The sequence below is a fragment of the Pecten maximus genome, chromosome 9 (assembly GCF_902652985.1).
Source record: "Pecten maximus chromosome 9, xPecMax1.1, whole genome shotgun sequence".
In the NCBI taxonomy this organism is placed as follows: domain Eukaryota; kingdom Metazoa; phylum Mollusca; class Bivalvia; order Pectinida; family Pectinidae; genus Pecten; species Pecten maximus.
The window spans coordinates 26085605-26100850 of record NC_047023.1 but is presented as its reverse complement, the minus strand read 5'-3'; the positions used below and the strand labels follow the sequence as shown (position 1 = coordinate 26100850).

Below are 15246 nucleotides of genomic sequence, written 5' to 3'. Positions count from 1 at the left end.
TTTGATGCCTAAAAAGTTTTCTTCAGCAAAATATATCTACCACCTGGAAGATCACAAAGTTGATCTTGACCTTTGAACTATGACCTTCAGATTTGGTCAAATGACTTTTAGGTTAACTATGACCAAGTTGTTTATTTCATTATGTCAAAACAAAATATTTATTTACCCACGGAGCAGATATTGAATATTGAACTCGCTTTGACCTTAAGCCAATGATCTTCAGCTTTTGTCAAATGACTTTTAGTTTGATTATGACCAAGACTGCTGTAACATTTGTCTCTGTGCTCAGCATTCGTTGGTACATCAGTCATACAAGTTTGGTTGGTTGTGCACTTTTTATTACTTCAAAACTGACTGAAATCATTTTTTTCTATTGAAATGACCATATATGTTGACAAGCTATTAAACACAATTAATCAATAGAACATATTTACATGTGATTTTTATAATTACCACAACTTACCTCGTACAGGAGACTGCCTATAGTAGGTCCTACCATCAGGCCTACACCACTAAATGTCTCTAGAGAGCCCTGTTAAACACAAAACTTTGTATTAACCTTCTGTATTTAAATGTGATGTTACGATGGGCCTTTGTTTATGAAACCAATTGGCCGTGAAAGAACCAGCATTACCATAGTTGTTTCAAACCGAAAACCCTAGATTTTGAAATGCAACATCTGAGATCAAAACCAGGAAAGGCTGTTGTACATTTTGATACAAACCAGAGGACACTAATACCATGCTCTCCTTTTGTCTAGATTTCAATTCAACAGAATAAATAATTCATTACATCCAGGAGAAATTCTATTATGCCCGGTCTCTATATTTTGTATTTAGCATCAGGTCTTGTAAGAGATCGTTATTTTTTTAAGACATTTTGTTGTCATTTTTTCATTTCTTGTTGTTAATTGTTTATCAGAAGCAGTGTATACACTGTTGGTGGTATAACAATGCTTTTCGTCACTCGGAATGTTTTATGGATATAAGCCCGACTGTGCAATCTGGAAGCCTTTTGAGGTTCTATACTTACAATCACCGTGGCCACATGGTTTGGAAATTCGTTGGACAGGATGGCAAAACTGGCTGTGATATACGCAGATGCTCCAAGTGCCTCGACAGTTCTACTGAGGAAGCACATAATGATAAAGATGTTCCCGTCCGGACATTTATCCAACAGTCTGCAAGCAACACAAAGATTTAATATGTTATTTTGTATCAGCACTATAAAAAATTACTATCTGTTACACACTGCTTACTGCCATATTTTTACAACGACTGATTTTCATTTTCATAATATCATAGACATCTTGTGGGTTGGTTATAGAGAAGAAGTTGTTTAGATGGAAAATGTTGATGCTGCACTGATAACAAATGAACTAAGGCATAAATCTAACATTGTAAATTTACCTATTAGCCAAATAATATGACACACACTCCACAAACCATTAATCATATACATGTATACAGATATTATACCACCAGGGCTTTTTCTCACTGGTTTGGAATGGGGCCTATTTGTCTCATTTTGGGAAGAAAATTGATGAATATATATCTTACCACTTACTCAAGTAATATGGCACACACCCCACAAACCATTAATATACAGATATTATACCACTTACCCAAATAATATAGCACACACTCCACAAACCATTAATATACAGACACCACTTACCTAAATAATATAGCACACACTCCACAAACCGTTACTATAGTAATATACAGATATTATACCACTTACCAAAATAATATGACACACAATCCACAAACCATTAATATACAGATATTATACCACTGACCCAAATATGACACACACTCCGGTCCACAAACCGTTAATATACAGATATTATACCACGGACCCAAATATGACACACACTCCGGTCCACAAACCGTTAATATACAGATATTATACCACTTACCCAAATATGACACACCCCACAAACCGTTAATATACAGTTATTATACCACTAACCCAAATAATATGACACACCCCACAAACCGTTAATATACAGATACCACTTACCCAAATAATATAGCACACACTCCACAAACCATAACACCTGTGATGAACATAAATTTGGACCCAATCTTTGTTATCTGGAATGAATTAGGGATGACAACCAAAAGTAATTACAATTTTATATATAAAACATATAATTATAATTACATTTTAGAAATGTAGGTCTTGTACTTCACACATTGAACTACTGATGTCTGATTTGAAACATACAATATCATTGCACCTATCTTTTATAGTATTTAAAATGAATCAATGCAACTACACATGACCCTTACACTACAGACAAAACAAAAATCTTGGAAATTAATATTGTGAAACATATTCTTCAGGTTTGTGATTATAATCATATAAGGACATAGAGAACGGTACAAATAATGGATCACACATGTATATAATTTCATAATGCATGCAATAAATATTCACAGCTGGAAATTTCTTTCATATAAACTTTAAAAGTAAATCATACTTCAATATTACTTACATAGTTACCGAAGACAGGTGCAGTTAAGAAAATGATAAATTCAAACACTGCAAACACGAGGCCAACCACAGTCTGTGATACACCCTTCAAGGCGGCCTACGATTTATAGAAAAGAAAAAGGTGTCCTGTTTAAGTGTATCAAAACAATCATTGAAAATGCTATTAGTAATTTGAAATAATGATGTCAAATACAAGGGAGATAACTTTGCAAAATTGCGAAGACATGCACCATTAAATAAAATGAATTTATGTAACACAGTATGGACTACCCCATCATCAGTAGGTAACTATATTTACATATTTATACATTTAGAATATATATATACATCACTATGTGAATATTAAAGACAAACACAGGAAATAAAGTTGATTATCACAAACATTTCCAAGCCAGTAGCATGCCGACTCAAAGGAGAATATCAAATTACTCAAATACTCATACACAAATATTTTAACTAATAATTAGATCCATTGCACAAAAATAATCTATCCCTAATAGCAAACTGTACAACTAATTATATATAATATGGAATGAACTGTGTATCCTTGATTTCTGGAAAATGAGATCTTACGAAAAAAACCTACATTAATTAAAGCCTTTCTATGTTTTCGTAACTGGCAACCAAATTTAAAACATCCCAAAGTTGATCGGACGTACTGGTTGCTACCCCAAAAGCAAAGAAATGAGAAAATTCACAATATCATCTATGACTTACAAAGTCAATGTGATAAGTCTGATGTCTAACATCCAAGGACGTAACTCGGCAAATGCAAATGTTCAATTTTGAGATATCAATTAAATACTTTACTTGGGAATTGTTGACGCGACTGAGAAGATTTGAAAGAAATTAAATGAAGATAAACCATATGGGGATTATGAAGTTTAGCTTGATAAAGTTTTATATCTACAAACAAAAACATAGAGAGGTTTTAAGTAAGATACAATTCATAATATCTTCCAGCCACCTTATCTCCAGAGGGGAGGGAGTTATTTATGAGGTACAAGCACTAAAGTTCAGACCAACAAAGAACAGGGTTATCAGAGATTTCTGGGAAATAATGAAAGATCTTACAAATAACAAATACATGAATTATGTTAGATACAGCTTATAATTGCTTCCAGCAACCTAACCCTCCAGAGGGAAAGTAGAAACACATCATGTTACATGCCCATTATTCACACATACCTCTGTTGGATAAAATGGAGCCAAAAGTGAGAAACACGTACAGGCGCAAAAATTTACAAATCCCATAGAGAAAAGTAATATCTTTTGTTGTCTAGGAGCACGACTGAAAGAAAATGTGTTGTCTTTTCCATTCGTCTCATTCTTTTCTGTGTCGCTATTTTGAGCATCATCACTCATACCACCGTAACTCTTGGCTGATTTTATTGTGACACTTTGACCGTCACTCCTGGGGTTTTGAATGTGGGGTTCGTCTTCGGCCAAATCCATGTTTTATTGGTGTTTTCTAGCTGTACTGGAGCTTCAGTGTGTCACTGTAAAAAGCAAACGGAATTTTAAGCTGAGGAATTTCTGTAAGTTATGTAAAATTGGTGAAACTGGGGCTGGATCATTACCAGGTGAATGCTATATGCTATGTACTTGAAATGGATCTGCAGTCCCACTGCAAATTCCCCCATTTGGATGTAAATAGGTATATGGGGTCAACTGCCAAACCACAGGGGTTTTCACTGTTTTAACTCTGGCAACCTCCCTCATGAAGACTCCACGTGTGTTTAATCCATCACACCAATAAAACAGATAGGAAAACTAATGGATACAGGCTGAAAGCCCCTCCATATCAACAATCTACATACAATGAGTATATTATCCAATACCATAGCTGTGTAATTCACGACAGACCTGTTTTAAACTTGTTGTAAAGTAAATATTTAGAACATAAAATTACTACAGAAGTACTGAAGTAACAGGTACTTCTCAAAACTAAGATAGATTTCGAAAAATAAATAAGCTTATATTATCTAAAGAAATGAAACAACAAGTGTCTCCAACATTTCAACCCGAATTGCAGGTCCTAGAGCACATGTGCAATCTCTTTTCTACCTTATATACATGTACTTCAAACCAAACTGCTGCTGTGGGCCAATAAAACTTTTAACTCGCTTCATTCAGAATTTGTACAGTTAATGAAAAGATGTTAACATAATATACTATATCTGACAGTATAGCTATCCTATATAAATCATATAACAGCTACTGTACGTTATATACCATATTGTTACATGTATGATTGAATCAACTGGTGCAGTAAAATGTTCTTTTTACTAAATTGACTACTTTGGCATATTATCAAAAGAGAAATTTCTGAATCAGTCTCTGATGGCATTTTGAGGACATTGTTTCTACTAAGCTTAGAAGTTCATGTCAGTATAAACCATGTCTTTTTCCCCCCATTTTTTCTAATTCCATTTATTCATTCACAGGTCCTAGCCTCGTCTGTCAATTATATATTGGATGTATAAACAGACCTGCCTAGGACCTGTGATTCATTCATGTGAAATAGCATTTATTAAAAGCAACATTGTCGACAAAATAATTACATGCAATATACAAATTAAACCTTACATTCAAAAGACAATGTCAAAAACATTGGAGGTTACATGCATTTACAGAATAATTCCATATATAAGTACATTTGCTGTATAGCACCGTTTGTCTATTACCTGTCGAATGTCATTGCCTCTATAGCTGAGACAAGTCCCTTTTCTTTGCATGCTATAGGCTAGTTATTTCCTATATCAGGCCAAGTGAACGGCTTGTGACCCATGCATCCTAACAGGTGTGTTAGAATAATAATTTTACTGCTCAAAATACTATTACATAAGGACTGGCGAGATTTTCTTGTATTTCGATTGTGATTAGAAAACAACAACCTCTGATAATGGAGCATTAATTTATAATTAATATACGACAATGCGTCTGATGTATACCTATGCTCAGGGACGTATAATAATATATATGTCCCTGCTATGCTCAAGTTTCGCGACCCTGTGCACATGGCGTGTACAGTACTGTTAGCCTTTCAGTAAGCCTACTGTAACGTTACCTGTGTAAATACTGGTTCAACGGCGACCAATCGAGTCCTGACTTGTACGAGATATGAATGGTATATACATATACCAAGACTAGTTATGTGAACGAATCTAAATCAGCTTTCAGGTGATGATGACATCGCCGGCTAACACTCCCGTTTACTGTTACCTGATTACACAACAGATTGACAGAACTTTGTTTTCTTACCGAGAGTCCGAGTTCGACTGTTAGGTAGTTAGAGTTATCTCTCTTTGCACAGAACGACAGTTAGTCAAATCGGTTAAAAGTGCTCAGAACAAGTTTCGTTATATTTTGAGCTGTAAATATCATATGAAATATTATACTTTTCAATATTGATGGAGCAATACATTGAAAAAGTCATCCCCTTTAATTTTTTTCAACGTATAATGCTACCTTATGAATAAATAAAATGTATTCGTCTCTCTCATCATGGTCGTCGTGGCCGAGTGGTTAAGGCGATAGACTAGAAATCTATTGGGGTCTCCCCGCGCAGGTTCGAATCCTGCCGACGACGCTTATCTTTTTTCTTTTTTATTCTGTTCTGATAGTTGGAGATGTCTAGGAATGACAATTTTTCGCCCGCCAGATTATTTTGTAGTAAAACAAATATTACAACGCTGTTATGTTGTTATCGTTTTCATGTCTACTGATTTTTTCAGCTTTCATTGTGATTTTTGTATACAACATTACAAACTTCAAAACTTGTACGGCAAAAACAAATATGTTGTTAAAAAAAACGGCATAAAATGTGGTTTAAAATATCACCAAACCTCGGATTTTTTAAATAAAATCCCAACAAACATAAATGATATATACTCATAGGCCTACCGATTATCAAATTGCGTACCAAGTAGATAAATTCACAAGGACGGCACAATAACACTACAAGACCTAAACGCACCAGCACAATGGGAAACCGATTGGCTCATGAATTTTCATCCAGACAAATGCAACATCACAAACATAACACCAAAACGAAAAATAATAAACAACAATTACACCCTTCACTGCCGAATTTTTTCAAGGCTAAACCAAAAAAAAAATAAGTCTATAAAAATGTCCTCTTCCGAAAACAAGAGATCCCAGAGGGATCTTGGCGCCTACCATTGAATGATCTTTATAGGTTCCATGTCAGATTGATCTTTTCTCTACTTTTCCCTTCCTCTAAGTCTTACTAATCTGTGTAAATTCAGAAACAGCCCTTAAGTACTTTTCAAACAAGGGGAACCTATATATAAAATTTAAGATTTAGCGATAATGGCTGTCTGTTGTTTTCGGATTGGTCCCAAAATGCAACACCAGGGACCAAGGGGAACCTACAAATGAAATTTGAGAAAGATCCCTTCATTACCTTCTGTAAAATAGCGATAACAAACTTCAATTGTCAAAATACAAGATGGCTGCCTGTCGGGCAGGTTGTTTTCTGACTGGTCTCAAAATCCAATATGCATAACTAGGCACAGAGGGCAACCTACAAATGAAATTTCACAAAGATCCCTTCAGCAATTTCTGATAAATAGCGATAACAAACTTCAATTGTCAAAATCAAAGATGGCTGCCTGTCGGCCATGTTGTTTTCCTATTGGACCAAGAATTAGATGCAATATGCAGAACTACAGACCAAGGAGAACTTGCAAAAATGTTTGAGAAAGATCCCTTCAGTACTTTCTCAGAAATAGCGATAACAAACTTCAATTGTCAAAATCCAAGATGGCTGCCTGTTGGCCATGTTGTTTTCCGATAGGTCTCAAAATGCAATATGCATAACTAGGCACAAAGGGGAACCTACATATGAAATTTGAGAAAGATCCCTTCAGCACTTTCTCAGAAATAGCGATAACAAACTTCAATTGTCAAAATTCAAGATGGCTGCCTGTCGGCCATGTTATTTTCCGATTGGTCTCAAAATGCAATATGCATAAATAGGCACCAAGGGAAATCTACATATGAAATTTGAGAAAGATCCCTTCAGTACTTTCTCAGAAATAGCGATAACAAACTTCAATTGTCAAAATCCAAGATGGCTGCCTGTCGGCCATGTTGTTTTCCGATTGGTCTCAAAATGCAATATGCATAACTAGGCACCAAGGGAAACCTACATATGAAATTTGAGAAAGATCCCTTCAGTACTTTCTCAGAAATAGCGATAACAAACTTCAATTATCAAAATCCAAGATGGCTGCCTGTCGGCCATGTTGTTCTCCGATTGGTCTCTAAATGCAATATGCATAACTAGGCACCAAGGGGAATCTACATATGAAATTTGAGAAAGATCCCTGCAGTACTTTCTCAGAAATAGCGATAACAAACTTCAATTGTCAAAATCCAAGATGGCTGCCTGTCGGCCATGTTGTTTTCCGATTGGTCTCAAAATGCAATATGCATAACTAGGCACCAAGGGGAGCCTACATGTGAAATTTGAGAAAGATCCCTTCAGTACTTTCTCAGAAATAGCGATAACAAACTTCAATTGTCAAAATCCAAGATGGCTGCCTGTCGGCCATGTTGTTTTCCGATTGGTCTCAAAATACAATATGCATAACTAGGCACCAAGGGAAACCTACATATGAAATTTGAGAAAGATCCCTTCAGTACTTTCTCAGAAATAGCGATAACAAACTTCAATTATCAAAATCCAAGATGGCTGCCTGTCGGCCATGTTGTTCTCCGATTGGTCTCAAAATGCAATATGCATAACTAGGCACCAAGGGAAACCTACATATGAAATTTGAGAAAGATCCCTTCAGTACTTTCTCAGAAATAGCGATAACAAACTTCAATTATCAAAATCCAAGATGGCTGCCTGTCGGCCATGTTGTTCTCCGATTGGTCTCTAAATGCAATATGCATAACTAGGCACCAAGGGGAATCTACATATGAAATTTGAGAAAGATCCCTGCAGTACTTTCTCAGAAATAGCGATAACAAACTTCAATTGTCAAAATCCAAGATGGCTGCCTGTCGGCCATGTTGTTCTCCGATTGGTCTCAAAATGCAATATGCATAACTAAGCACCAAGGGGAATCTACATATGAAATTTGAGAAAGATCCCTGCAGTACTTTCTCAGAAATAGCGATAACAAACTTCAATTGTCAAAATCCAAGATGGCTGCCTGTCGGCCATGTTGTTTTCCAATTGGTCTCAAAATGCAATATGCATAACTAGGCACCAAGGGGAGCCTACATGTGAAATTTGAGAAAGATCCCTTCAGTACTTTCTCAGAAATAGCGATAACAAACTTCAATTGTCAAAATCCAAGATGGCTGCCTGTCGGCCATGTTGTTTTCCGATTGGTCTCAAAATGCAAAATGCATAACTAGGCACCAAGGGGAGCTTACATATGAAATTTGAGAAAGATCCCTTCAGTACTTTCTCAGAAATAGCGATAACAAACTTCAATTGTCAAAATCCAAGATGGCTGCCTGTCGGCCATGTTGTTTTCCGATTGGTCTCAAAATGCAATATGCATAACTAGGCACCAAGGGAAACCCACATATGAAATTTGAGAAAGATCCCTTCAGTACTTTCTGAGGATTAGCGATAACAAGAACTGTTTACGGACGGACGGACGGACGGACCACGGACCACGGACGCAGGGCGATTTGAATAGCCCACCATCTGATGATGGTGGGCTAAAAAGGGGGGGGGGGGGGGATTCGCTAGTGTCACACTACAAAACAACCTAAAATCTAAAATGGAACAGACACATCTGCATCATCACCTCCGATAACAGATCACGAGATTTCAAGAAACTCAATCTTTAATAACTCACCGCACATAAAAGACCCAAACTTCCCTTCCCTATGGGACCCATATAACACAAACCAAATTTAACAGACAGAAAAAACCCACAGCGCAGAGCAGCACGATATGTCAACAAGAAATACCACAACACTAGTTCAGTCACAGACATGATAGTATACAATACGTACAAACTTCGATGTCCAACACTACAAACACGACGGCTACAACCAGACTAATTCTCTTCTACAAAATAATACATCAAATAGTAGCCGTTTATTACACATCCATTCTCTTTGCTTCTGGTTTAATAGTATTAATATATATATTTGTTAGCCATTTAGTTATAATGTTTATTTATTTATTTATCTATTTTTACCACCTGTACACCACCTAAGATGTTTTCTAATTAACTATAATAGGCTCTCGGCGAATTACTTATAGGCCGAGGTGATCGCTTTCACAACATAACGATATTTATTGTTGTTTATACCCACTGTATTTTATGTAACTGTTCCATGTTCTATGTCTATATGTGATCGTTTGTAATTTACCTATGTCTTGATAAAGGGGCAGATTGTCTCGACAATTCGACAATTTTCTTGTCTGTACTGTCGTTATTACTACTTGACAATTATATATACTGCAGTATATATATATACATATTAGCCCTACTCCTACTATGATGATACAGTATATATATATACATATTAGCCCTACTCCTACTATGATGATACAGTAAAATATATATACATATTAGCCCTACTCCTACTATGATGATACAGTATATATATACATATTAGCCCTACTATGATGATACAGTATATATACATACATATTAGCCCTACTATGATGATACAGTATAATATATACATATTAGCCCTACTATGATGATACAGTATATATATATACATATTAGCCCTACTATGATGATACAGTATATATATATACATATTAGCCCTACTATGATGATACAGTATATATATATACATATTAGCCCTACTATGATGATACAGTATATATATATATACATATTAGCCCTACTATGATGATACAGTATATATATATATATATACATATTAGCCCTACTATGATGATACAGTATATATATATACATATTAGCCCTACTATGATGATACAGTATATATATATACATATTAGCCCTACTATGATGATACAGTATATATATATACATATTAGCCCTACTCCTACTATGATGATACAGTATGAGTAGGGTCTAATATGTTTTTCTTTACTAAAATAATACTAACCATAAGCAGACGTCTGTGGTGGAACCGCCTTCCTGCAACAGCAGTACAATGCACTACACTTGAGACTTCAAGGCACATATCCCCTACGTAGTGTCTGAATTCCTCCCACACGAATAACCCAAATAGTTTTTACCCTTTTATCCTATCTGAATTTAAAAAGTATATTTAAAAAATCACTAAATAACCCTTCTCACGCCCTGCAATTTCTCCAACAGATCAAGCCAATGTTATTGTTATTTCTGACGGATTTTGTCTACAAATAAGAAGAACAATCAAGTAAATTACTCTAAGATCTGGTCTGAAAAAAAACATTGTCAGAGGTATTTGACGAGTCTCTTTAATTCTTGGCCGATGTTTTTGATAAAATTTTCTTAAAATTTCTTCTCACTGCCAGAGACAGATATATCTATATATATATATGTCTCTGTCAGTGCCAAGGATGTAAATATGTATCTCTATATGTCCCTGGCTCTGCACACTTTTAAAAAAATGTCCTTCTTGAGCTTCGCTACAAAGTTTTGTCGTGAAAACGTATTTTCTCCCTTAGACTGTTAAGACTGCCGTATTTTACAATGTACAATGTATTAAACATGTCACTTAATTACAGTTGTCCTTGATATCCATTGCCAAAAACAGAGACATATATACAGATGTATAATATATATGTCTCTGCCAAAAACAAGTTTTCAAGTTCTGTCATCTAGTGCACCTAAAATGGCGGGAATACTGGTATTGAGGTTGCCATTTTAAGAAAGCGATTGGCCGGTTTACATCCGAACCAAGTCCTAACGCAATCGACCAATTACAAGCGTCGCTTCAGCAAGTGCGAACATTTCCTAACATCCAATATGGCGGACATTAAAGGCCGCTCAAGTCAGTAATTTAACTTCACTTTTTTCTCCTTGTTTCCGAAATTTCTGGATTGTATCAGAGACGTATCTACCCCCCTGATATACAAGTCTCTGATTGTATTACGTGCTAAAGTCGATTATCACTGTTGCTCGTTAGGTGTTAAAATCTAGATGCAGACCGTGGGTCTGTTGAGACAGTGGATCGCATGTAAAAATGTAGCTGCGATCACAGGGGCTGGGTTTCGAGATTTATGCGTAACATTTGACATCAGTTAACTATAAATTAAGTATTCTTGTACAACATTCATAATTCAACATTTATAAAAATCGGGGTTATCGATGTACAAGAAGACGAACGTAGTTTCTGACAGATGGTCGTCGTCAGAGAGCAGTGAGGGCAGGGTATGAATATTCGTTCTTATGTCATTATTATGTAAACGGGGCTACCATCAGCTTTGTTGAATATAAATCTTTTTTTTAAACCTTACTGATTATAAAATCAGAATTTAAAGTTAAGGTCTTGTGCATTCCATTTTTTTGCTGGAGTTATTTCCCTTTACAGTATCGAGGTGCGGTAACCAGACTGCCTGTTGGTCACACAGGGGCGTCACTCAAATAACCAAATAATAAATACATTGATAATTGACCTACACGTGACATTATTTATATGTAGCCAGATGATTATATTTATATATGACATTTGTTATTGCGTTGCATAACAACAAGGTGACCCCTTGTTATTATGTAACGCAATAACAAATGTCGTATATATAATCAACTGGCTACATATAAATAATGTCACGTGTAGGTCAATTATCTTTGTATTTATTATTTGTAATATTTATTACCATATTCAGAGACATATACACATATATATATATGTCTGCCATATTGTAGATCAGCTGGTGGGAACCTTTTTTTGTCAAATTATACTGAAACACACAATGATTTGCTATCTTGGTGTGTATACTGTATGTAACCCAATCATTGCTCTAAAGATGCTTGTAATTAAAAAAAATTCTGTCATTTTGAGCTCCAATATTTCAGCTATATTCCTTTCTATGTCTATAGTTAATAGAGATGGCCGATTTACGGCTCCTGTAGCTTTGATAAGTGTATTTATATGGTATTCCTCTGTCCGTTGCTGTGTTTGTTTTAGGCTTTACCTCACAATAACATGTTGTGTGGATATCTGGTCTTCCTCACTCAGTTCTCTGATTTCAGTGAGAAAATTAAAGATCGTCATTTGTGTGATGGTTTAAATGGTTAGATAATTACTTAATATCAAAATTCGCCATTACTGATTCATTTTACCAGTTCTGTATAATAGAACATTACACAGATCGACAAATTCATCAATTTCCAAATCTGACTTGAGACATGATCCATTTAGCAGCTCTCACGATCATAATACTTTGTAATAATTTCAATCTGATTGAATTAAATTCTCTTAGTGGAGAGAGGTTTGTTGACCTGTTTTTTCCTTTTCTGTCTCGACAGAAATAGATTTGAATCTTTTTGCCAGGGTTGGTACAGGTTTGTTTGTGGATGTATTCTGTATGATTGTTATTCAACATGTATCAAAAAACTTAAAATTCGAGTAGATTTCAAATGTTCTTTTTTTTCAACAAAATGACAAAATTGATACCTGATATTGCCTCTGTACTACTGTAGTATGCATGCTGATCTGATTGACTACCGAGTTTGTTCAAATGAATGACCATTACCAACAAATGTGTTAAAATCTTTTGATAATGATTTCCTAATAATAGATTGACACAGATACCTTATATTGGTTAAATAGTATGCTGGAATAAAGGGCTACAAAATTAAGTCAAATGAATAAAACTACCCATCTAACATTCAAACTAAGTGGTAAAGAGCTTAGTATCTACATATATAACCTAGATCAACTTCAAGGTTGCTCTGGAAGCAGGTGAGCATTACAGGCCCATTGGGGCTCTTGTTTATGATTGCAATTAAAACTGGGAAACTACCCACTGTTACCTGAGGATCTCTATATTGTGCTCCTCTCTCTATATGTAAATGAGCAGCGGAAAATATTTCATACTGGTAAGTTGCTGCCTTAAAGGCAGAGAAAAAGAGTGGGCAAAATCACTATGTCATCTAACCACTTATAGAGTTAAAGTGAGTCTGTTGGACAAGGACAAAAGATCAGTGAAACATGAAAAGCCGCCATGCATGCATATGTGATCTCATGTCTTCTTAACATTCCAATTAACTGCAGAGAACTTTTGTATTTTAAACTTACTATTTTTGCAGTGGGCATGAAAATTACAATAATTCCAGAAAACCATGTACACCAGAGTATATTATTGTGAAAATAAAATTTTATTCATATTCTTAAATATTACATCACAGTTGCATTTTCTTTCATACTGAAGTGAGACGAGTTGTACACTAACAAAGGTCATATTAGTTTCACTACAATGTCATTGGTGTCATGTATAACAAGGTCATTGGTGTCATTTATTAAAAGGTCATTGGTTCATGTACTGAAAGGTCATTGGTGTAATTTATCACAAGGTCATTGGTTCATGTATTAAAAGGTCATTGGTGTAATGTACTACAAGGTCATTGGTGTCATGTACTACAAGGTCACAGTTATGACATACAGGGCCACTGTGACAAAGTTTGACTGTTATATGTTTTTCATGAGATAAATTCAAATTGTGAAATAAGATATTTTCCTGGAAAACATACATATGATATTCATTAATATCAGTCATTCATTGCCATCAATAATATCACAGCATTTCCATATTATAAACTAATCAACATTGTTTATATGAAATTCACTAATATTGGTCATTCATTGCCATCAAAAATATCTCAGCATTTCCATATACATGTATTATAAACTAATCAACATTGTTCATATGAGATTCACTAATATTGTCATTCATTGTCATCAATAATATCACAGCATTTCCATATTATAAACTAATCAACATTGTTTATATGAAATTCACTAATATTGGTCATTCATTGTCATCAATAATATCACAGCATTTCCATATATTATATACTAATCAACATTGTTCATAAACATGTGCAAAATATTAAAAGTTTTAAAAATGTAAAATAAAGTAACATAAAATAAAGAGATAAAAATACAATTAAAAAGAGCATTGTACAATATCACATAAAGGAGTGTCTACATAACACCAGGCAGGTGGCTTTATGATATAATGATGTAATTGTCATATGATGATTACATATTCATTAAGTGAAATTACTGAAAAGTTTGACATAAAAAGCTATCACTATAATATTAATGTGGATATAAAATGGCATAAAAATACAGCATTAAGTAGCATGTCACTCATAGAATATGGCACATGTGGTTTGTTTTGGGTACATTTTTGTATAAATTATAAAATAATACATTGAACTAACCGTCTAACCGGTCATATTATTATTTGTGTACTAATGATATATGTACTATAAATACACTATGTAAAAAATACTTTATGACAGTTGTACATGCAGAGAGCATCTCATTAAAAGGAAAGTTCCATAAATTATACTTTTTAGAATGTCATTATCATTTCAAAGCTGTACTATGAAAATAATATATAATTACATGTATTACATGTATAATTAAAACAGCTTCATAAACATTAAAGATTAATTCATATATAGTACTTACGTACTCTAGCTTGTATTTTGACGGAACAAATCATTTTTAACATTGAATACATGCAGTAACAACAGAGTGAAGAAAGTAGTTAGTAACATGTATAATATAATAACATTAGCAAATCAGCTGATTGGTCTA

At 34.6% G+C, this 15246-nt stretch overlaps 1 protein-coding gene and 1 non-coding gene across 3 annotated transcripts in view; one reads left to right on the top strand and one right to left on the bottom strand.

The window, feature by feature from the left end:
* The window catches only part of LOC117334791 (MFS-type transporter SLC18B1-like), a 29624-nt gene extending 23852 nt beyond the window's left edge, over window positions 1-5772 (bottom strand). Inside the window, exons 1-6 of one of the 2 annotated variants that reach the window (XM_033894595.1) lie at window positions 5573-5772; window positions 3691-4001; window positions 2504-2599; window positions 2026-2099; window positions 1033-1180; window positions 464-532 (exon numbers count right to left, since the gene is read on the bottom strand). In XM_033894595.1, coding sequence (XP_033750486.1) covers window positions 464-532; window positions 1033-1180; window positions 2026-2099; window positions 2504-2599; window positions 3691-3957 — 654 coding nt within the window. In that variant the 5' untranslated portion in view covers window positions 3958-4001; window positions 5573-5772. Of the gene's footprint in view, window positions 1-463; window positions 533-1032; window positions 1181-1624; window positions 1651-2025; window positions 2100-2503; window positions 2600-3690; window positions 4002-5572 lie in introns of those variants that run through there. The other variant, XM_033894596.1, reaches the window with a different exon arrangement.
* Window positions 5773-6012: 240 nt separating this feature from the next.
* Window positions 6013-6094, top strand: Trnas-aga. Its single transcript has one exon. It is a non-coding gene; the product is annotated as a tRNA-Ser (tRNA).
* Window positions 6095-15246: the final 9152 nt, after the last annotated feature.